Source organism: Mesocricetus auratus, unplaced genomic scaffold (genome assembly GCF_017639785.1).
Source record: "Mesocricetus auratus isolate SY011 unplaced genomic scaffold, BCM_Maur_2.0 Super-Scaffold_100003, whole genome shotgun sequence".
Classification (NCBI taxonomy): Eukaryota; Metazoa; Chordata; class Mammalia; order Rodentia; family Cricetidae; genus Mesocricetus; species Mesocricetus auratus.
The window spans coordinates 49,209,392-49,228,977 of NW_024429188.1; the positions used below are offsets into that span (position 1 = coordinate 49,209,392).

At 40.8% G+C, this 19,586-nt stretch overlaps 1 protein-coding gene across 4 annotated transcripts in view; it reads left to right on the forward strand.

Annotated features, from left to right (window-relative positions):
- Positions 1 to 15,503, forward strand: part of LOC101839497 (doublesex- and mab-3-related transcription factor C1) — a 40,923-nt gene extending 25,420 nt beyond the window's left edge. The window contains exons 2-8 of one of the 4 annotated variants that reach the window (XR_005876784.1): positions 7,313 to 7,470; positions 7,888 to 7,949; positions 8,251 to 8,393; positions 9,685 to 9,745; positions 9,929 to 10,076; positions 10,268 to 10,403; positions 11,058 to 11,744. Coding sequence is in view for 3 of the 4 variants with exons in the window: in XM_040744280.1 (XP_040600214.1) it covers positions 7,313 to 7,470; positions 7,888 to 7,949; positions 8,251 to 8,393; positions 9,685 to 9,745; positions 9,929 to 10,076; positions 11,058 to 11,164 (679 nt within the window). In the remaining variant the exon portion in view is untranslated. Of the gene's footprint in view, positions 1 to 7,312; positions 7,471 to 7,887; positions 7,950 to 8,250; positions 8,394 to 9,684; positions 9,746 to 9,928; positions 10,077 to 10,267; positions 10,404 to 11,057; positions 11,745 to 15,218 lie in introns of those variants that run through there. The other 3 variants (XM_040744280.1, XM_040744282.1, XM_040744281.1) reach the window with 3 other exon arrangements.
- Positions 15,504 to 19,586: the final 4,083 nt, after the last annotated feature.

The window sequence follows — 19,586 nt, forward strand, 5'->3', positions numbered from 1 at the left end:
TTGCAAATGGTGGGGTTTGAACTTTGATCCTCTGCAAAAGCAGTACACCCTCTTAACTGCTGAGCCATTTCCCTAGTACTATCTTTATAAACTTAATAACCCGTTGACTCGAATTTGTGCTCTCCCCTCCTGCTTCTGGGTGTAGGGTCCTCTGCTTGAGCATGTTCAACCTTCCAGTAGCCACAACCTTAAAAGAAATCCTAACTCTCCTTGTTCCAGAAGCCCTCAACTGTCCATAACTTCTCAGTTACAGGTAGGGGTTCATGAACCTCTCCCTAAGCCATAGTAGAATGTTGTCTTACTTTTGTGCAGGCTTTGTGTAAGCAGCCACAGATGCTGTGTTTTCATGAGTGCAGCAGTCCTGTCATGTCTTTTTTTTTTTTTTTTTTTTTGGTTTTTACGAGACAGGGTTTCTCTGTATTGTTTCGGAGGCTATCGGTCCAGCCCGGCCTCGAACTCACAGAGATCCGCCTGCCTCTGCCTCCTGTCATGTCTTGATAACATTATTTCATTCTTGTCTTCTACCACCAATGGTTCTTATAATGTTACCTCTCCCTCTTCCAGGAATAGCCTTAGGAGTGTGCGTGACATAGATGTCCCGTTTGTGGCTTAGCACTCCATAATCACTTGTTCTCTGCACCTTGGCTGGTTACGGGGTTTCTTAGTTAACTACTGTTCACTGCACAGAGACAGACACTTCTCTGATGAGGTCTGGGAGCTGCACTAATCTATGGGTAGAAATACACAAATTTAGAAAGTATGTGCTACTATGTCAATTTAGTAAAATAATAATAGTAGATTTACCTCTGGGACCTTTGAGCTCCCCAACCATGGGTCCTTGACCAGATTTGCAGGCCTTAAATCCAGCCAGAAAGCAGCTTATCCCCATACCAGTTTTTCACTGTTGTACCCAGGGACACATCTTGCTATGGTGGCCATTATTGCAGTTCATAAGATTTGCAGCTGAGTAAGAATATTGATGTCATTTTCCTCTCAACAACCTACAATATTAGAGCTAGCTAGTAGAGAGGAAGCTTACAGATTAGCTTCCTATCTCAATATAGGTGTTCTGGGATTTCCATTTCAGGACACCTCATCATGCCTTTATGTGGGCCCAGGGCATCAAACTCAGGTTGTCAGGCTTGTATAGCAAGCATTTTTACTTGATGAGTCATCTCCTGGCCCAAATTTTGAAAATTAAAAGTATATTGAAATTATTATTATTACTATTCTTAGCAGCAGCAGCAGCAGTGTTTGTGTGTGGGTGTGTGTGTACATGTGTGTGTATGTGTGCATACAACGATGTACGTGTGCCAGGGCACACATATGGAGGGTCAAAAGACATCTTTCAGGGGTTAGTTCTTTCCTTCCACTGTGAGATCTGGGGAATAAACTTGGGACTTCAGGCTTGTTCAACAAGTGCTTTTACCCACTGAGCTATCTTGCTGGCCCCCTTTATCATTAAAGTAATGTTAACTTCATAAAATGAATGGAGAGGTACTCCCTGTTTTACTGTCTGAAAATGTTCTTGTCATATTGCTCAAAATTTTCTTGAGATATCAGATATTATTCCCCAGTGAAAACAGTTAGGAGGTTTGCGTTCTGAGGATATTTTCAATTCTGAACTTAATTTTCAAAAACTTAAAACATTTAAAAGATTTGTTTTGCATTTTATGTGTATGGATGTTTTTCCTGTTTGTATATTTGTGCAACATGTGTGTGCGGTGCTCATGGAGGCCCGAAGAGGACATTGAATCACCTGGAACAGGAGTTACAGACAGTTGTGAGCCACCATGTGGGTGCAGGAATTGAACCTGTAACCTATGAAAGAGCAGCCACTGCTCTTAACTGCCGGGCTGTCTCTCAAGCCCCTTAAAAAATTTAACACCACCTTTTACTTTAAAGAGGTCTTTAGAAACAATTATCATTTAATTATACAGCTAATCAAAAGACTGCTATTTAAAAAGTATCCAGCTTTTGTTGATCTTTGTTGACAATCTCGGAGCACTGCTGCTTTTTCTTATGCCACAAATGCTCTGCCCTCTGTCTCTTCCCTTAACGTGTAGCTCAGTCTGTAATCACTCGTCATTTTGCTTAGCCTTGGGTACTCTTAACTGCTTTGTATGACGTCCAGTGTGGGATTCAGACAATGCCTCTGTTTTCTGTCTGAACTCTGAGTGGACAAGCAGGGCATCTCTAAGGGCAGCCCATTGATTGGCTAGTAACATGGAGCATATGGCAGTTTTTAAATTTGTACATTTGTGGTTATTGTCCCTATTATTGTCTATACTGGGTATACTAGCTAGTACCACTTAAATTCTCTGTCTCTCAGTCTCTCTGTCTCTCTGTCTGTCTCTGTCTCTCTGTCTCTGTCTCTTTCTCTCTCTCTGTGTGTGTGCGTGTGTGTGTGTATGTGTATGTGTGTAAGCTATGAAGTCTTTGCCATATTGCCAACCTAGTCTCCCTGATTTCCATTAAGTTCCTGTTAATGTCTGTATAATCTATCTTGATATCCATATGTTAAATTTTTATTAACCTGTATAGATTTTAATAAGTTGTTTTAATTATTCTAGAGAAATATTTCAACTCTATTCTTTATAGTTTCTTCATTTTCTATTGGATTGATTTTTGTTCTTTGTTAGTCTTTTCCTTCTGTTCACCTAGAATTTATCTCCTTTATTGTTTTATTACTTGGCTGTTTATTAAAATGTAATGTCAGGTCATTGATTCAAAACTTGTATGATACAGTAATTTTGAAATTAATTAATTTTTAAATTTTCTTTTATGTGTAAGCATGTTTTACCTGCAAGTATGTATGTGAACCATGTGTATTCCTGGTGCCCAAGGAGGTCAGAAGAGGGCATCAGATCCCCTGGAACTGGAGTTACAGATGGTTGTGAGTCACAAGTAGGTGCTGGGAATTGAACCCAGGTCCTCTGCAGGAGCAGTAAGTGCTTTAAACAACTGAGACATCTCTTCAGCTCACAATGAATTTTTAATTTACTAATTTAAAATTTTAATTTAAATAACTTCATCAGTTGTATCTCATAAATCATGTAATTTTATTTTTTAGTTGAAAATAGCTTAACTCCCATCTGATTTGTTCTTTGGCTTATGGGTTATTAAAAATTCCCTGGCAACTTCCAGATATTTTTGGCATTCTCGATAAGGTTTGTTGCCAGTTTGCCATTTACTTTTGTCATGATCATACAATACAACACATTGTACAATTTCAGTCTTTTGAGATGTTCAGTTAAAGCTCTTATTGGTTATATTAAAATATACATTTATTTTTGTGTTGCCTCCCTTAGGCTAGGACAAATAACTCTATAAACAGTTCTTCAGTAATATGTTGAATTTTAAATGCATATATTGGAGTTCCCAGGGAAACAGAGTGAGGCAAAATGAGAGTGCATTAACTTAGTAGAATAGATACCCTTCATTTATTGATAAAATAGGTACGCAATGTAAAACTTTTTACATTTGATTTTTGGAATGTACTACATTGGAGATTAGGATTTTGATGGTTCAGCACAATTATATGCCCGTTATGTCCCAGATGTGCTGCGTCTGTGAATTAACTGGAACCTTTCAAAGGGGAAATAATATGTTAACTGGTGTAGCTCAGGGTTTCAGAGGCAGCCTGCTATGGAAATAATACTCAGTGTGCTTGGTTGAGCATATCATCTGGCAAGCCACTTAGCTTCCCTGTTTGTGTTTCTGTATGTAAAATACAAGTAAGGACAGTTTTTGTATCCGCTTTTATATTAGGAAGTTTCAAATGAAGGGAGTGCAAAGAAGACCTATGCGGCCAATATATTTAATTGCATGTTCTAGATACTGCATTACATGTTTAATTTTTAAAATGTGATATACACTTAAGATTTTTCTTAACAAGATTAACAAGTGGGAAAATTTATTAATATCAGCCACTGAATTCATAGATAAAAGGAGCAGGGTCCTGAACAGTTCCATACGGGTAAAATTTTATTTGATTTTTTCAAATGCACATTTAAAATGAGGGATGCAAAGGACATTCCTTAATCTGGCAATAGGGGAAAAGGAAAGAAACAGAAGAGAAGAAGAAAGAAAGGAAGGAGGGAGAATGCGAGGAAGGAGTGAGAAAAAAGAAAAGAAAGTAAAATAAACAGAAAGACAGGGCAAACATTTTCACATAGAAATGGTGGTGATATGCTTTTAAAAATCATCAGTTACCAGAGTAAGTCCAAAATTTCATCATTATGAGGTTTTTTTTTACTGGATGTCTGAACCAGCCCCATATGAAACCCATACATGAAATTATATTAATATTTTTCAGAGTAAAAGAAAATTCCATATTGTCTATAGACATATATATTTTATAAAATATAATATGGTGGCTGACTTTAATATCAGTGTACCAGTTAAAAATTCAAATGCATTTCTGTAAATTAGAAGTATGTGAAAACTTTTCCTGATAATCAGATATCAGACAGGAGAACGGAGACACTCTACAGTGTTCTGGGATAAAAAACGACACGAGGTGTACTGGATAGGAATGTACAAAAGATAAATCTAAGAACAAAAGTGGACGATACAAAAAGAGAACAGAGTCGCATAAAGGGAGAGACATGTCAGCCTGATGGCTAGGAAGGCCGGGAATCCTCAGGATAGGCAGTTCCCTCTCCATTCATGCCAGAATCAAAGAAAATGCAATCCAAACTCGTTGCAACCGAGAGTATACTATGGAATTGTCATGCAGATACTCACATGTTCGTAGAAGAACAAAAGACAAAGAACAGGAAAGTTGCATTTGGGCCTGAGGAACAAGGATTACAGACGTTTCTTCGGAGACATCATGTCCTGCAATGGACTGACAAAACATAAAAACAAAAACAAACAAAAACCAAAAAAACTTAAGGCAGTGTAGAGCTAGCAGAGAAATTGAGAGATTTATCCCTGGAACAGAAAATAGAGCTGAAAGACAGACTCAAACCAGATGGAGCACTGTGTTCCCAGACATGGGGCAGTGTTCTCTGAAGGTTGCATACTGTGCTAGGTATGGTGATGCACTCCTGAAATCACAGCTTTTGGAAAGAGGAGAATCACTTCAAGTTCAGGGCAACTTGGTCTACATAGTGAGACTCTGTCCCAAACAAAACAAACAACCAAATCAAATTGCATGCTGAAGTTTGAAAAGATACATTGACAGGTGGGTATGTTAAAAATGCATGCACCTAACATTTTATATCCAAAAGGAGGCAATTCTGGGAAACTTGCCAAGGGATCACAAAGCTCAACCTCACTACTTTTCCTAAGTGAGCACAAATGAGCAGTACATGGCAGGAGGGCAGTCCCCAGCCCTGCAGTATTATGGGTGCAAGTGAGTCTCAAAGTGCATTGTTAGTGGGTAGTTCCAGTAGTTTGTGACCAGCCTGGTAAAACAGCGGGTGGGAGAAGGAAGTAGATTGTCCTTGAGGATTCAACTGATTGATTCTGACCTGTGAGAATCTGGGGTAGCCACAGGCTGACATCGGATTATGATCTTCATATTCTGCACCTCTTCTCCTTCCTTCATTCTGTCCTTTCTGGGTGGCCAATTTCTTCCCCCTTCTGCTATTTAAGTGGTAGGGAAGAAAATCCCAGTGACTTTGGAGATCTTTTCTGTCTCTGCCACTCAGGGGATTTCCTTTATGGAGATCTCTGATCCCTGGACCCCCATGGCAGAGTTCAAATTCCTGCTTTGACTCTTAAGTTGGGAAGAGCAGAATTAATGAACTTCTGGAGGGATTGATCTGCTGCTTGGGGTGAGAGCAGCTGTGCCCGGTGTAACTCTTGAAGTATGGAGAACGATCTGAAGGATTAGGGGGAGGATGTGTGAAAAATCTGAAGGAAAGTTAAGAGGGCATGCTGGCCAGGGTGAGAAAAACTAGTCCACTTAGTCGGGTGTCTATTATTTCTAACAAGGCCTACTATTTCATAGGGTTTCCACAAAAATATTTTGGCCTGAAGAATTATGGGACTAAAAGACGGCTGTGGGGACAATAATAATTGAACAATGTCTAGAGATTTGGGGGAATACTTTTTTTGAGACAGAGTCTCTCAGTTACACCAGTTTATAGTTCTGACAATCGTGTCTCATGTCTAAAAGGCTCCAGTTTCTCCTTATCTTCCAGGCTTGTTACCATTTTGGGGGAGCAGCTACCATAGTGGAATGAATGCTACTTCATTGTGGTTTTGATTTTCATTTCCCCACCGATTATTGCTTCTGAAAATCGTTTCACTTTGCCGTTTGTATGCTGTAAGAAATGCCTGTTTCTGTCCTTTGCTTACATTTCAGTAGGTTTTTGTATTGCTGAATTGTTCATTTTCTTGTTTTGAGATACTGTCTCCCTAGTTAACTCAGGGTGGTGTCAAACTTCCAATCTTCCTGCCTCTGCCTCTTGAGTACTGCGATCAAAACCTTTGCTTATCACCACTGATTCAGAAGAATAATATGATTTTTTAAAAACGAGAAGCAAGAGGTTAGTGAGTGTAAAGGTGGGATCAAGGTGATAATAAAGATTAAGGCTAAGTGTTAGAATATCCTTAATGGAAAGTTAAGGAAAATATGGGATTCATGAAACTACTGGCTGAGAGCATGGGACATAAAATCCTATGCTGGAAGTGAATGAATGAAGATCATGAGGAAGGCAAATAATGATGCAACAGAATGGTGTGTAGTGATTGTTGAAGATGCAGGACTGTCTATCTCTACCTGAAAATGGATTGTGGGGAGTAAAGGTAAGCAGAAATACTCATTATCAGGACTGTGAAGAGCTTCATACTTGTGGGACTTCTGGGAAGGAGACTATATAAGTAGGGTAGGCAGAGTTGAGAAAACCCTAGGGAAATAAGGGAGTGAAAACTCATTCCAGCAGTGAGCAGAATAGAGAGAAAAGTCCCAGTCACTGAAGATGTTGCTTTCTAGGGACAGAGTAAGTAACCTGCAGATGGGGGAATCCAGGTGCTTTTCTGACCTCCACTCCTGACCCTAAAGCTATGGAACACAAACCCACACCTGCTGTACCCTGCTGCTCTTATGATTCCACATGTAACAGTGAACGTGAAACTGGAATTCCCTGGGGTAAAGGATTGATTCCAAAAGACCTATAGGCCACTCTGACAACTTCTACAACCATTGAATCACTATCCAAATTAGGGATTAAAAGGCATTTCTGTCTCTTCCAGTCCCACAAATGTCACAGTTGCACTTGTGAGTATCATGTTTGTCAAGGTAAGGATCAGGCCTTTTGCACATTACTAACCTTGGTCCTTCAATCTTTCATGTTAGGGAAAAACATGGGCCCTCGCATGCTGTGAGGGGCTCAAAGAAGGAGCAGGGACCAAGGCTGAAGAGGCATCTGGACCGAGGACTGATAAAAAATATGGCTGTTGCCCCTAAATTCTACAAGCATGGCAAGAAGTTGACTGTTGAAGCAGAAAACCGAAGTGAGTGTCTTTGGCTGGCAAGAGAAGCTGAATTTATGTGGAGAGAACATTAGTAATTCTGTCAGTATCCCTGTCTTAAAATTGCTTGTGACTGTTGGCATTCACTCATCAAATCAATGTTAGGAATCAAATGCTTTGGAGAAATGTCCAAGTCCATTGCTTATATTTCATGTAGGTAGACTTTTGTTGTTTAGTGTTAAGTTTGTTGTTTTGAGATACTGCCTTGCTAGTTAGCCCAAAGTGTTATCATACCTCTGATCCTCCTGTATCAGTCTCCCTAGTGGCCATTCACTAGAAAAAGAAAGCCATCCCAGAGCTGGGGAAGATCCATAGTGTGACAAAGCTTCCAAGTGGGGCTGGAATATTTGGAACGATGGTGACAGTGAAGTTATCTAAGCTGTGCCTCGTGTTTTACAGATGGGAAGGAGAAGAGCACTGAACACAAGAGTGACGCCAGGTCCCACAAAGCACCACAGGAGGTAAGGAGACTCTGTTGCTTATGGGAGGTGCTTCCAGAAGCTACTTCCCAGGCCCTGTGTACTGTGTCCTAATGACATTTGTTCCATCCCCAAATCTACCATGACTTACCATGTGACATTGGGATTAACTACATCTTCCTGGATTTTAGTATGAACTGAAAATGAAAGGTAAGCCTCGATGATCTTCAAGGTCTTCAAGTTCTGACATTCTGGGTTGCTGTGCTCATCCTACAACATATTCATTTCTCCTCTTTTCATGGTTGGCCTGGTACCCAAATTCCTACTATTGTCTCTACTCCAGCAGGGAAATTCTCAAGGAACTCTGATGCGTAGCCAGGTGATGAGAGAACATTCAGTTCTGCCCTATGCTCCTGCGACCTTGGAGCAGAAACCAGTGATTTCTTTTTCCCGGGTCTCTCGTGGTCTCTCTGCCAGGCCCAAAAGGTGAGTTGAATAAGGACCTAAAACCAGTCATATCACATGTTTCATGTTCAACACTGTGGTTGCTGCCGTGGGAGGTAGGCAAACAAGAAAGGAGAAAGAGGAGAGGAAGAAGAAATGTAGTAGCAGGAGAGGAAGAGGAGGAGGAAGAGAAGAAGGCAGCACCTCAGAAGGAGGGGTGAAGAGGGAACACTGAGGCTTGAGAACTCCTAATCTTGAGGATTCAGATAAGTGATTTCCTCTTTCCATGAATATGTTTTCCAATAGCCAAGTCTGGGAAAACAGTTTATATTTATAACATTGACAAGAGAGCTAGAAGAAAGCATACCACACAGTCAGCCTTCAATATGCCTGGGCTGTTACTCCATATTACAGTAGATGGACGTGAGAGAAAGTTATATTGGAATTGGGGGTCATGTTGGGAAGGACCCTAGAGACCCAGAGGAATGCTGAAGGCGGCAGACAAAACTTCCTAGGGAAGGGCCTGGTTTGTCCTTCATTGTGGAGTTTTTCTTCCTTTCTCAGTTAGTTTTGGGGCGGGGAGGGGAATAGAATCACAATGAGTTTCCCAGGAAGCAGACTCCACAGATCAGCATTGAAGTGAAGATCTGGTTTAATGTGTATGTTCACTGGCACATACACATACATTAACCTATCAGCTAAAATCATATTGAGTTACTTCCCAATGAGTTCAAATAGCACACAACTCGAGTTATGTGAGGGCATATGGGGTGGGTAGTATGTCCAGGCAGTGTTTTTGTAGACAAAGGGCATGAAGCAGGCAACTCCCTGGGCTTAGATGCCAAATTATAGGGTCTCCAGTTAGCTGGAACTCCATTATGTTCCAGAAACTCAAGTCTGTTCAAACAGCCACAGGAGGTGTTGGCATGCACTTCTAGTGTTCCCTGTTGTTTAGTGACACCATCTGAACAGAGACTGACCCCTCACTTCATAAACAGTGGGGATTGGGCAAAATGGAAACAAGGGTCAGTCCCTGAAAAAGGAGGGACTCACATCTTTCCACCTACTTTGCAGATTAGAGCACAGCCATTTTGGATTCATCTTCATTATAGCCCTGGGAAGAAAGATCTGGTATAAATTGGTGTTTCAAGAAAATATATAGAAGTTTCTAAAGGAAACAGGCCAAGAAGGCACCTAGGTCAAAAGGACTAACATTTTCGGCTCATTCAGATTTCCCCACCCTGGTTTGCAAACCCCTGGTCCTCCAAAGTGTTCTGGTAGTAGGTTTCCACCAGAGGGTTTAATCCCCTGGCTCTCCTCTCCTTGTTTCCAGATTCTCAAGTGTGATCCTGCAACCCCGTGCTACCCCTGGCCCTCTTCTACTGCAGCCACAGGTCCTGGCAAAGTAGTGGGGTCCAGGTCCCCGGGAGGGAATGAGCATAGTGGATGGGAAGAGCAAAAAGCCTTAGGGTTGGGGGTTGGTGCTAGAGGGAACTGGGCACTTAAAGGGGCACCTGTGCTGGTGGGAGGTGGCATGGTTTCCCAACTGCAATTATATAATGCCATTTCCTTTGCAGGTCCCCAATGCCACCAAACAGGATTCTGTTGTTGCTGCCTTAGAGTGGCAGAGAAAGCTGGAGGCTGCTGAGGCTCTGTTGGCCCTGAAAAACTCTTGTCAGCTTCCTCCTGATTCTGCCTCTCTTCAACAGCATGGCAGCATGCCAGGTAATTGTCTTCTTCAAGATGGAACATGGGGTGGGGGGAGTTGGGAAGTTGGAGGGGTTGTGGTAAATTGGTTGTGCCTGGGAACCTGGATTTTGGACTGCCTTGGATCCCACACTTCAGTTCCTCAGTCTGGTGTGAGAGATGTTACTCTGGGGCTTCTCAGTGAATCTTCAATTCTCAAGTGTCTTTAGCTCAACAGCAAACGCTGGAACCTGAATTAAAAAACCCACCACCAACACAGCAACAACAAAAGACCCCTGTAGACTGAGGCCCCCCCAACGCGGCCGTGTCTTACTGGAGCATATCAAATGGAAGAAATAGAACTAGGTATAGTGACTCTCAGCCCAGGGCAATGTCTGCAGTCCACCATAGACTGGGGGAGGCCCACTGGGAGGTCGTGCACAGGGGAAAAGAGTCTGGAATGGAACAAGATCATGCAGACAACTCCAGTGCTTTCCATGTAGATGTGAAGCCTGGATGCTTCCCAGCCTGAATATTTCCAGTCACTTTCAGTGCTCCATGCAGTCATGAGCTCAGAGGAGAATTACATAGTTGGGGAGGCTAGAAGGGAAGGCTGATCCCTGATGAGAAAACAACAAAAACCTTGATGAAGTGTGTTAGTGGGAAGCCACTTTGGGTGGTAGACATACTGGAAAAAGGGTGATGAATGAAGCCGGGGACCTTGCTTCTCACAGAGGTCTGGCAGCGTGGGTGATGCAGACTGGGCCAGCAAATCTGGGGGAGGAGTTGGAGGAAATCTAGCACTTCCCCCGACACAGTGAGGATCATATGTATAGACCCCAGATTTGACTGAAAGGATGTGGCTGTGGCTGAGAAGCAGTGGAGCCAAGACCTTAAGGGAGTGTACATGTTTCTTGTTTCAGTGAGAAATCTTAGATTGGGTGGGACACCAAAGTGTGAGGGTTTCCCTGGGTGGTGGCATGTATATAATCTGACTCTGGTTTTTGCTTTTCTTTTCAGGTCCTGCTGGAGAGCGAGAACTGCAACCTAGTCCCTACCTGCCACCACAGCCTGCCAGCTCTGTGTCACTTACTGGACATCTGGAGTGCATGTCCTTCTTGACCTAAGAGCCCAGAGTGGGAGGCCTAACTAGAGCACTGCCTGTTTGGTATCCTGTTTTATGTCTAAAATAACTAACATTTTTAAATTTTTTATTTTTAAAGTAAGTTCTCATATAGCCGGCCTGGCCTTGGACTCAGTATATAGTTGACGATGACTTTGAACTCCTGATTCTTCTGCCTCCACCTCCCAAGTGCTGGGATTACAGGCATGTACCATCATGCCTGTCTTTTTTTTAAATTATTATTATTTTAAGTTTTCAGGAGTTTTATAAGCATTCAGACCCCTTTTTTATGACATGAGGCATTTACTTGACTGAAATTTGATGTTGCCCCTCTATCCATTAGTCCTTTGGAATAATTGCTGTTAATGTTTCTTAGAAAAACAGTATTGTGTGATCTGATGTGATCAACCAATGGGATTCTGAGTGGCTTTGTATGCCAGTGTTTTCATTTGTCCTGTGATTGTATATACACTGGCAGACTCCTGTATGTAATCATCCATGTGGAATCATGAAGTTTTTTCACTCTGTGTCTAGGCATATGTGTGTGTGAACAAATAATAAACATGTACTGTAGGCATTGAAAACTATGAGTTGTTGTTTTAAAACAGTATAAGACAAATATCAAGGAAGATTGTTTACCTGCACCAAGTCCCAAGTTAACAAATCAGTTATTTAAATTAATGATTGAGTGAAAATTTCAAGCCTTGATGCAGCAGACATCAGTCAGAAGGTCTTCTCAAAAGTACCCCTTATTTGCTACCCAGGGTAACACACTGAGTAACTGATAGGAACATTTTTAAAGTTTGAATATTCTAAATCTTTGATCGATGTTCCAAACACATGAACTGCAGGCCTCACCAGGCAGACAGCTAGCTAACTGAACATAGCTTCATCTGGATTTTTACTTGTATTTTTACTTCCTTTCTTCACTGCCTTATTTAAAATATCAGTGTCTCACTATGTATTACGGACTGGCCTTGAATTCACAGTGTACCTCAGGCTGGCCTCCACAGCTCTGGTGGTAATCTTCCTGCCTCAGCCTCTCAAGTGCTAAGATTATAAGTCTGTTTCACCATGTCTGGCTTCCTGCTTGTATTTTTAATAACATCTGTTTGATGATGATATCCAACTACTACAATTCTTTTGTCTTCTGACACTGTGAAAAGTCAGGATTCTTATATTCTCTATCTGATGGCAGAGAAACAAACACATAAAATTAATGAGAATTTGGAGAATAAAGCTGGGCTGAAGTCCATCTCATACCTTCTTTCTTCCCATGATCCCAAAGTGGCACGAATATAGCCCCATGTTCCTGCAGTAGTTTTTGGTCAAAGCCTCACTTGGTTCCACATTTGAGTTAGGTAAAGGTGGAAATATATTTTGGTAGAAGGATGTGGCACAAGAAGAGGGAAGCCAACAGAAATAACAAAATAGACATTTGAGGAAGGAAATAGACTAACTTCCTTGGGCCCTTTCATTTTTGTGAGGCCTTTGTGTTGGGGATTTTCATACCTAACACTCTCCCCTCCCACTGTTCTATAATGCAAGAGTCTCTATCTGGAATATTTTAGTTCTCTTTGGATATCTATGTCAATGTTCAGTGTTAAGCTTTTTGGTATGTCTCCCTTTGTCATGTACTGTCATAGTTCCCATTTTAAAACCCTCACCTCTGCTATATTTTCATTCTCATATGTTATATGACATCATTGGTCAGGTCTGAACTTATCCATCATTTCAGAGCATCTCTAGAGTGGGTTAATTTGAACAAGAAATGTTAAGGTAAAAGAATCTATGCTGTTATACAGGCCAAGCACAGGCTTTCTAAGGGAAGGGGCATTTAAGGGGAATTCTCTGTGTTGGCTCATTTACTGAATTCACAGTATCAAAATGTCAATGAACTCCCAAGTCGGAGATATTTTTTCAGATTAGTACTTTAAGTTACCATTTGAACGTGAACAATAGTGAGATATTGAAAAATAATTAGAGATTGATGTATTTTAACTGCACATTACATTTCTTCATTTACAGTATAGTGGATATAGTGAGTTTATGAATTTTTTTATTATAGTAATTGCTTGTATTTAGGAGTGGTTCTCAGTTGCCTGACAATTTAGCAATTAACTGTTATGGTTCAGGAAGAGCCAGTCCCAGAAGTCCAGTGCTTTCCATCTTTTTCCAAGAAGACTATTCAAAGTAGATCCAATTAGCATTGTATTGCCATAAGGATGAAGAGCATATTAAAACCTTTGGGGAAGTAGTATTTTAATATCAAAGGATTTTTGAAAATGTTAAGCAGAGCGTACTATCAAAATCATTTATGTTGAAATGCACATTAGTGTACAGAGACAAATGTTGCTATGTGATTAGTTACAATAGAAATAAATGTCTTTATTTTAGACTGGTTTAGAACTACATCAGGGTCGAAGGCTAAGGATCACAGTAACTCACCAAACCTCCATACTATCTTTGTGAGACAAGATACCACTGTTTTTGTGTCACAGTGATATTGATACATTTTGTAGTTTCAGTAAATCTAACAATCCCTGCCTATTATCCAACTGACAAAATCAATTTCACATGGTTTCTAAATAGGCAAAGACTTAAAAGTGTTTACCTAGTGAATGTGAGGAGCATAAAACAGACTGAGATATGTAGCAGCAAGATATGTGAATTAACACTACATTACATGCATCAGTGCGCAGTTCATAAGAACACAAATGGCATCAGAGACATGAAACCCCTGAGACACTTGCACACTCCTGAGTGGAGGATGGCAATGTGAATAAAAGGAGATCAATGAGTAACTGGAGAGAGGACCCTTGAAGAGATGCAGAGATGCAGAGGACACTGCTGAAAATCAAGAATTGGCTTCAATTCAATTTTCAAGCCATGGAATCTAATAAAGCAGGCAACAGAAAATTTTGAATTGGATTTCTTCATCCAGAATTAGTAGATCATGTAATTCAGATCTTTCCCAGTGACATAACCCACACATGAAGACACTGACATTTCTTGAATTGCCAGACAGATGGTGAGAAGCCCCAAGGCCAAGATTTTACAGAGGCAAAATCAAATGTCAGTCTCATATTAGGTATTTGATGTTTTCCAAGTTGGAATCAGAAAGCAGAGTGTCTGGTAGGGCTTCTTGCACTCTTTTGAGGCCAGCAAAACAAAGAAATGATCCCAAGTCTACTGAGGGTGATGGCCTATGATCCTCTGTACAGTGGGGAGCAGGAAGGGACATGGCCCAATCATTGGAGCAGCACTGAGAATCTCAGTGGTTCTTAAAAACTAACTGACAAGTGATTGTGGGGAGGACTGCTACCCTAAATCTGCAAGAAGAAGCAGCTTAACAGGTTCCCTAGGAGGATTGAAAAAGCCAGCAAAAAATTTAATAGCACTTACAAGTGAGTTCTGTTTTCTTTTGCTACTCCTCATTCAAGAACTTCTGCAGTTGACACTCGAAAAATCTATAGCAGAAATTCTCATTGCAAATTAAAAATTCAATTTGTAAAAACTTTAACTTGCCCAGGTCTGAAACAATCTTGAAACCATAAAGATATGTTCAGAAAAAAAACTAGACTTAATAGCTTTAGGCCAAAAGTATAAAAAGCTCATGATGAATAGATAATTCACGTAGCTCGAAATATCTGCTAAATTGGTAAAAATCAAGCCCATCAGGTCTTCAACTCTGTTCTGTAGTTCATTTCCTATCACTGAAATTTCATACTCATGTCTAGGTGAATTACCTAGCTGCAGGAAGGTAGAGATGGTAACGCAGAATTTCCTCAGCTTCCTTTTCTTCTCCATTACTATCATCTCCAGACTCTTTGTGATTGTGCAGTAATAGTCTGTAACCCTGATGCATATCCTGCCTCACTGGTCTCCCTCATTGTCTTGAACCCTGTTTGTCAGCATCTTCCACTGCATCAGAGGGCTGGAATCCCATGGTTGATACTCATAGGGTCAGCACACACAGTAAGTGTTAGCTCTTATCTTTGGTGGGGATAACATTGTTGGGCCTGTTATCTTGTTATTTTCTTCACTCACTATTCCAGTAATTCTGCAGATCATTGTGAGGAGTATCTCTATGATACAGAGCACATCCGAGATGCTTAATATCCAATCCATATGAATGCCTTGAAATGAAATTCCACAAAGGCCTGAAACACCTGCTGTTTCCAAATTCTGCTCTTTCAGTGATGTAAGACTTAATCGCCTTTCCAATTCTACACCAAGAAGGTGGTGCTTTGGTTTGCTTGTGTGTGTGTGTGTATGTTTTACACATGTGTGTGAGTATACTTACCTCTTTATGTGCTGTATGCAAGTGTGTGGGTGTTCTTGCTTGTGTATGTTTGCATGAGTGTGTGGGTGTGTGTGTATGTAGGCCAGGGAGTAATAGTGTGTGTTTTCTTCTATCATTCTCTACCTTAAAATTATTTTTCTGGGTGGTGGTAGTGCACACTTTTAGTCCCAGAACCGGGAGGTAGAAGCAAGCAGATCTCTGTGAGTTTAAGGCCAACCTGGTCTACACAATGAGTTCCAGGATAACCAGGACTGTTACACAGAGCAACCCATCTAAAAAAACACCAAAAAATATTTTATGTGTATGAATTGTGCCTCCTTGTATGTATACAGCACATGTGTGCCTGGTACCCATGGAAGTCAGAAGAGGGGGTAGGATCTCTGGAAGTGGAGTTTTGAATGTTATGAGCTACTGTGCTAGGAACATAACCTGGGTCATCTGCAAGAGCAGACTTAACTATCTCCAGCTCCTCCACCTTTTTTGAGACAGACTCTCACTAAAGCTTGAGCTTTCCATCAAGGCCACATTAGTTGATCAGTAAGCCCCCAGTATTCATCTGTCTCTACCATTAGCCCTAGGGTTACAGACTTATGCCATGGTTTTTGGATTCTACATCTGTACTGGGAATCTGAACTCGGGTCTTCATGCTTGTGCAGCAACATCTCCATCCTATAAGCCATCTCCACAGCCCTAGGTTAGGGCACGTGATATACAAATTCATTCCTGTTCTTCAAAACATCTAATTTTCAACATTGGCATTTAGTATAATGGGCCAATGAACTGAGCAGACAGTTCTCAAAAGAAACATGTGACCGATAAGTATCTTAAAAGTGTTCAACATCCAAAACCATCGGAGAAATACAAATTAACACTACTTTGAATTTTTATTTCAACTCAGTGAGAATGGTTATAATGAAGAAAAAAGTAACAACAAATTCTGGTGAGTTTGTGGGTAAAGGGGAATCCTTCCTATTAGTGGAAGTATAAAATTGGTGCAGTCACTATGGGAATCAGTGTGGAGGTTTCTCAAAGAGATAAAAGCAGAAGTTCATATACTCCAACTGTGTCACTTCTGGGTGTGTATCCACTATCTCTTATCACTGAGACATTTCACATCGATGCTCATTGCTGTTCTATTCCACAATAGTGAGGAAATAGAATCAGTGTAGATGGCCAACAACAGATGAATGGATAATGAAAATATGGTACACAAACACATAATTGGGTTTTATTCAGCCACAAAGAAAAATAAAATTTACAGGAAAATGGATAGAATTGGAAAATATTAAATTATGTGAGGCAATTCAGCTCAGAAAAACAGTATCTCATGTTAATCTCATGTGGATCCTGGCTTCTAACTTTTATATATGTATATTTTTGACTACGTGTAGGTAGAGATCAGGAAACTATAAAGGGGCCCATGAGAGGGGGCAAAGAAGGATGAAGGAGGTGGATAAAGAAGGTGATAGACACATGTGACATGAAAGTGGAAAGGGGCTAGAAGTATACAAGGGGGAGAGGGGCAAGAAGATGGTGAAGAGAAACAGCTTTGAACTAAGTACATATGGGAGGACCGCAAGGAAAACTGTTCCTTTACAGTCAGATTATAAAAAATATAATAGTAATAATAATTTTTGAGTTGAACTATTTTAAATTTTTAACTGCTTATATGTTATTTAAATTAGAAACAATCTTATTTTGCATATCAATCCCAGTTCCCTCTCCCTCCAATCCTCCCATGATGCCCAATGACACCCCCATCCACTCCTCAGGGAGGGTGAGGTCTTCCATGAGGGGATCAAGAAAGGATCTCATCAAATCATGGTATGGCCTAAATGGGCCTAAAAATTGTGATCTTCCTGACTGAAACTTCAGAACAGCTGGGATTACAGGCATACATTACCATGCCAGGTTTGTTGTGGTCTTCTTTTCTTTTCGGATTAATTTTTATTTTTATATGTATGACTATTTGCCTGTGTGTGTGTGTCTGTGTGTGTGTGTGCGTGTGTCTGTGTGCACGTGTGTGCGCACACCACATGAATGCCTGGTGCCTTCAATGTCCAGAAGAGGGAGTCGGAACCCTTGGAATTGGAGTCACAGATGGTTGAGAACTACTGTGTTGGTTCTAGGAACTAACCTGCATCCTCTCCAAGAGCAGCAAGTGTTCTTAATTTCTAATTGACCTATCCAGTGCCTGCTGCGATTCTCTTCTGTGTGGCTTATGGGATGCCATCTGCACACCTCTTCCTACACCACTGACCATGGTACAAACAGTATAGGCAGCCAAGAGGGATGGAGGAGCCTGGGCTCTTCTTTTGCAGACTTGCTACTTGTATTTGAGAGCATGATGGCTGAGGCTGGCTGTGGTAGGTGGAGCTTCTTGCATATTGATAAGGTAAGCAAATAGTGTTGTAGAGGTGCCCAGGGATCTCTGGGGTCTGCTCTGTGCCCCTGGTACTGTTCTATAAGTAATTTTCAAAATAGATTTTTCTAACCTACACTTGAACATCATGGTGAAGAGCACATGGCAAAGCAAGCTGGCTCATTTATGGAAGCTAGAAAAGGAGTGGGTACAAAGACCTGCCAAGGACACCCTTTAATAGCCCACTTCCTTCAACTAGTCCTTAACCCTTTCTGCTACTTCCCAATAGACCACTGAAGCATTGCTTTAGTTTCTTTTTCCTGTTGTTGTCATACAATAACCTGACAAAAGAAATTCAAGGGAGAAAAATATTTCTATCATCTCAGAGCTCAAGATATAGTCCACCACAGCAGGGAAGTCAAAGCAGCAGGAGCTTGAGACAGTGGGCCACACCACATCCTTAATTAAGAAGCATAAAGAGATGGCTTTTGCTGGTTTCCTTTGTCATGGGTATTCACCATAGAAGTCTGCTTGGACACAAGTTTAAGCCCATAAAAATCTCTTTATTAGTTGGCCAGCTACTATATTGGGTGGGTGTGATCCCAGTGTAGCACTGAGCCTTTCTTAGGGCAAGTTTTTTAAGCACAAAACTATGTTCTGGGTTGACATACTTCAGTTAACAAGAACAATTAACCAGAAGCAGAACTATAGAAGTCAAAAAGCAAGGTTAGTACCTTTAGAGCCGTTCTAACAACTATGGATTGATGGATTAGGTCTTTGGTTTTGGCAGGTGGTGCTGTCTACATGCTGAGTTTTATAGCCCAAATGGCACTTCCATCATGGCATCCGTTGTGCTAAGCTCAAAGGGGCTACTAAGGTCTGGTGTCCTGTTACACCTTTTTTCCATTTATACAGTTCAGGGTGCTAGACAGGTAAAAGTACTGCCCACAACTGACAGAATTTCCTATCTCTATTAACATAATCAAGATAATCCCTCAAAGGCATGACCAGGGGCCATTTGTTAGATGATTCTAGATTCTGTCAAGTTGATAATACTGGCCATCACAGGTATGAATCATCATTATCACCATCATCATAAACACAATAGTAACAATAATAACCATAATAATAGTAAACATAATAACCCATTCATGGGGTCAGAGACCTCACAAGTCATTCACCTTTCAAAGGCTCTACCTCTGAACCAATTTGCCCCAAACACCAAGCCTTCATTCAATACACGAGATCTTGGCAGACATTTAAAAGGTCCAAACTATAACATTTCTCTATCACTCTTTTGAATTTCTATATTAAATTCAACATTATACATAAATTAAACTTTGGAAATCCTTAGACCAGTGGTTCTCAATCTTCCTAATGCTGCAACCCTTTAACACAGTTCCTCGCATCAGGGTGACCCCCAACTATACAATTATTTTCATTTCTACTTCATAACTGTTAGCGTCACTACTATTATGAGTCATAATGTAAATATCTGATATGCAGGATATCTGATATATACTCCCTGTGAAAGGGTCATTCAAATCCCCAGAAGGGTCACCACCCACAGGTTGAGAATTGCTGCCCTAGACCATCTTGTTATTGTCATAAAATTACTTCTTCATACTGCTAAAGCCCACCATGATTCATGACCATTGTCTTAGGCAGTACTTTTTCTTTAAACCAGATAATGAAAGAAAAGAATTACAAACCACTGGGTTGAGTATACAGCTCAATTGGCAAAGTGCATATCAGGCA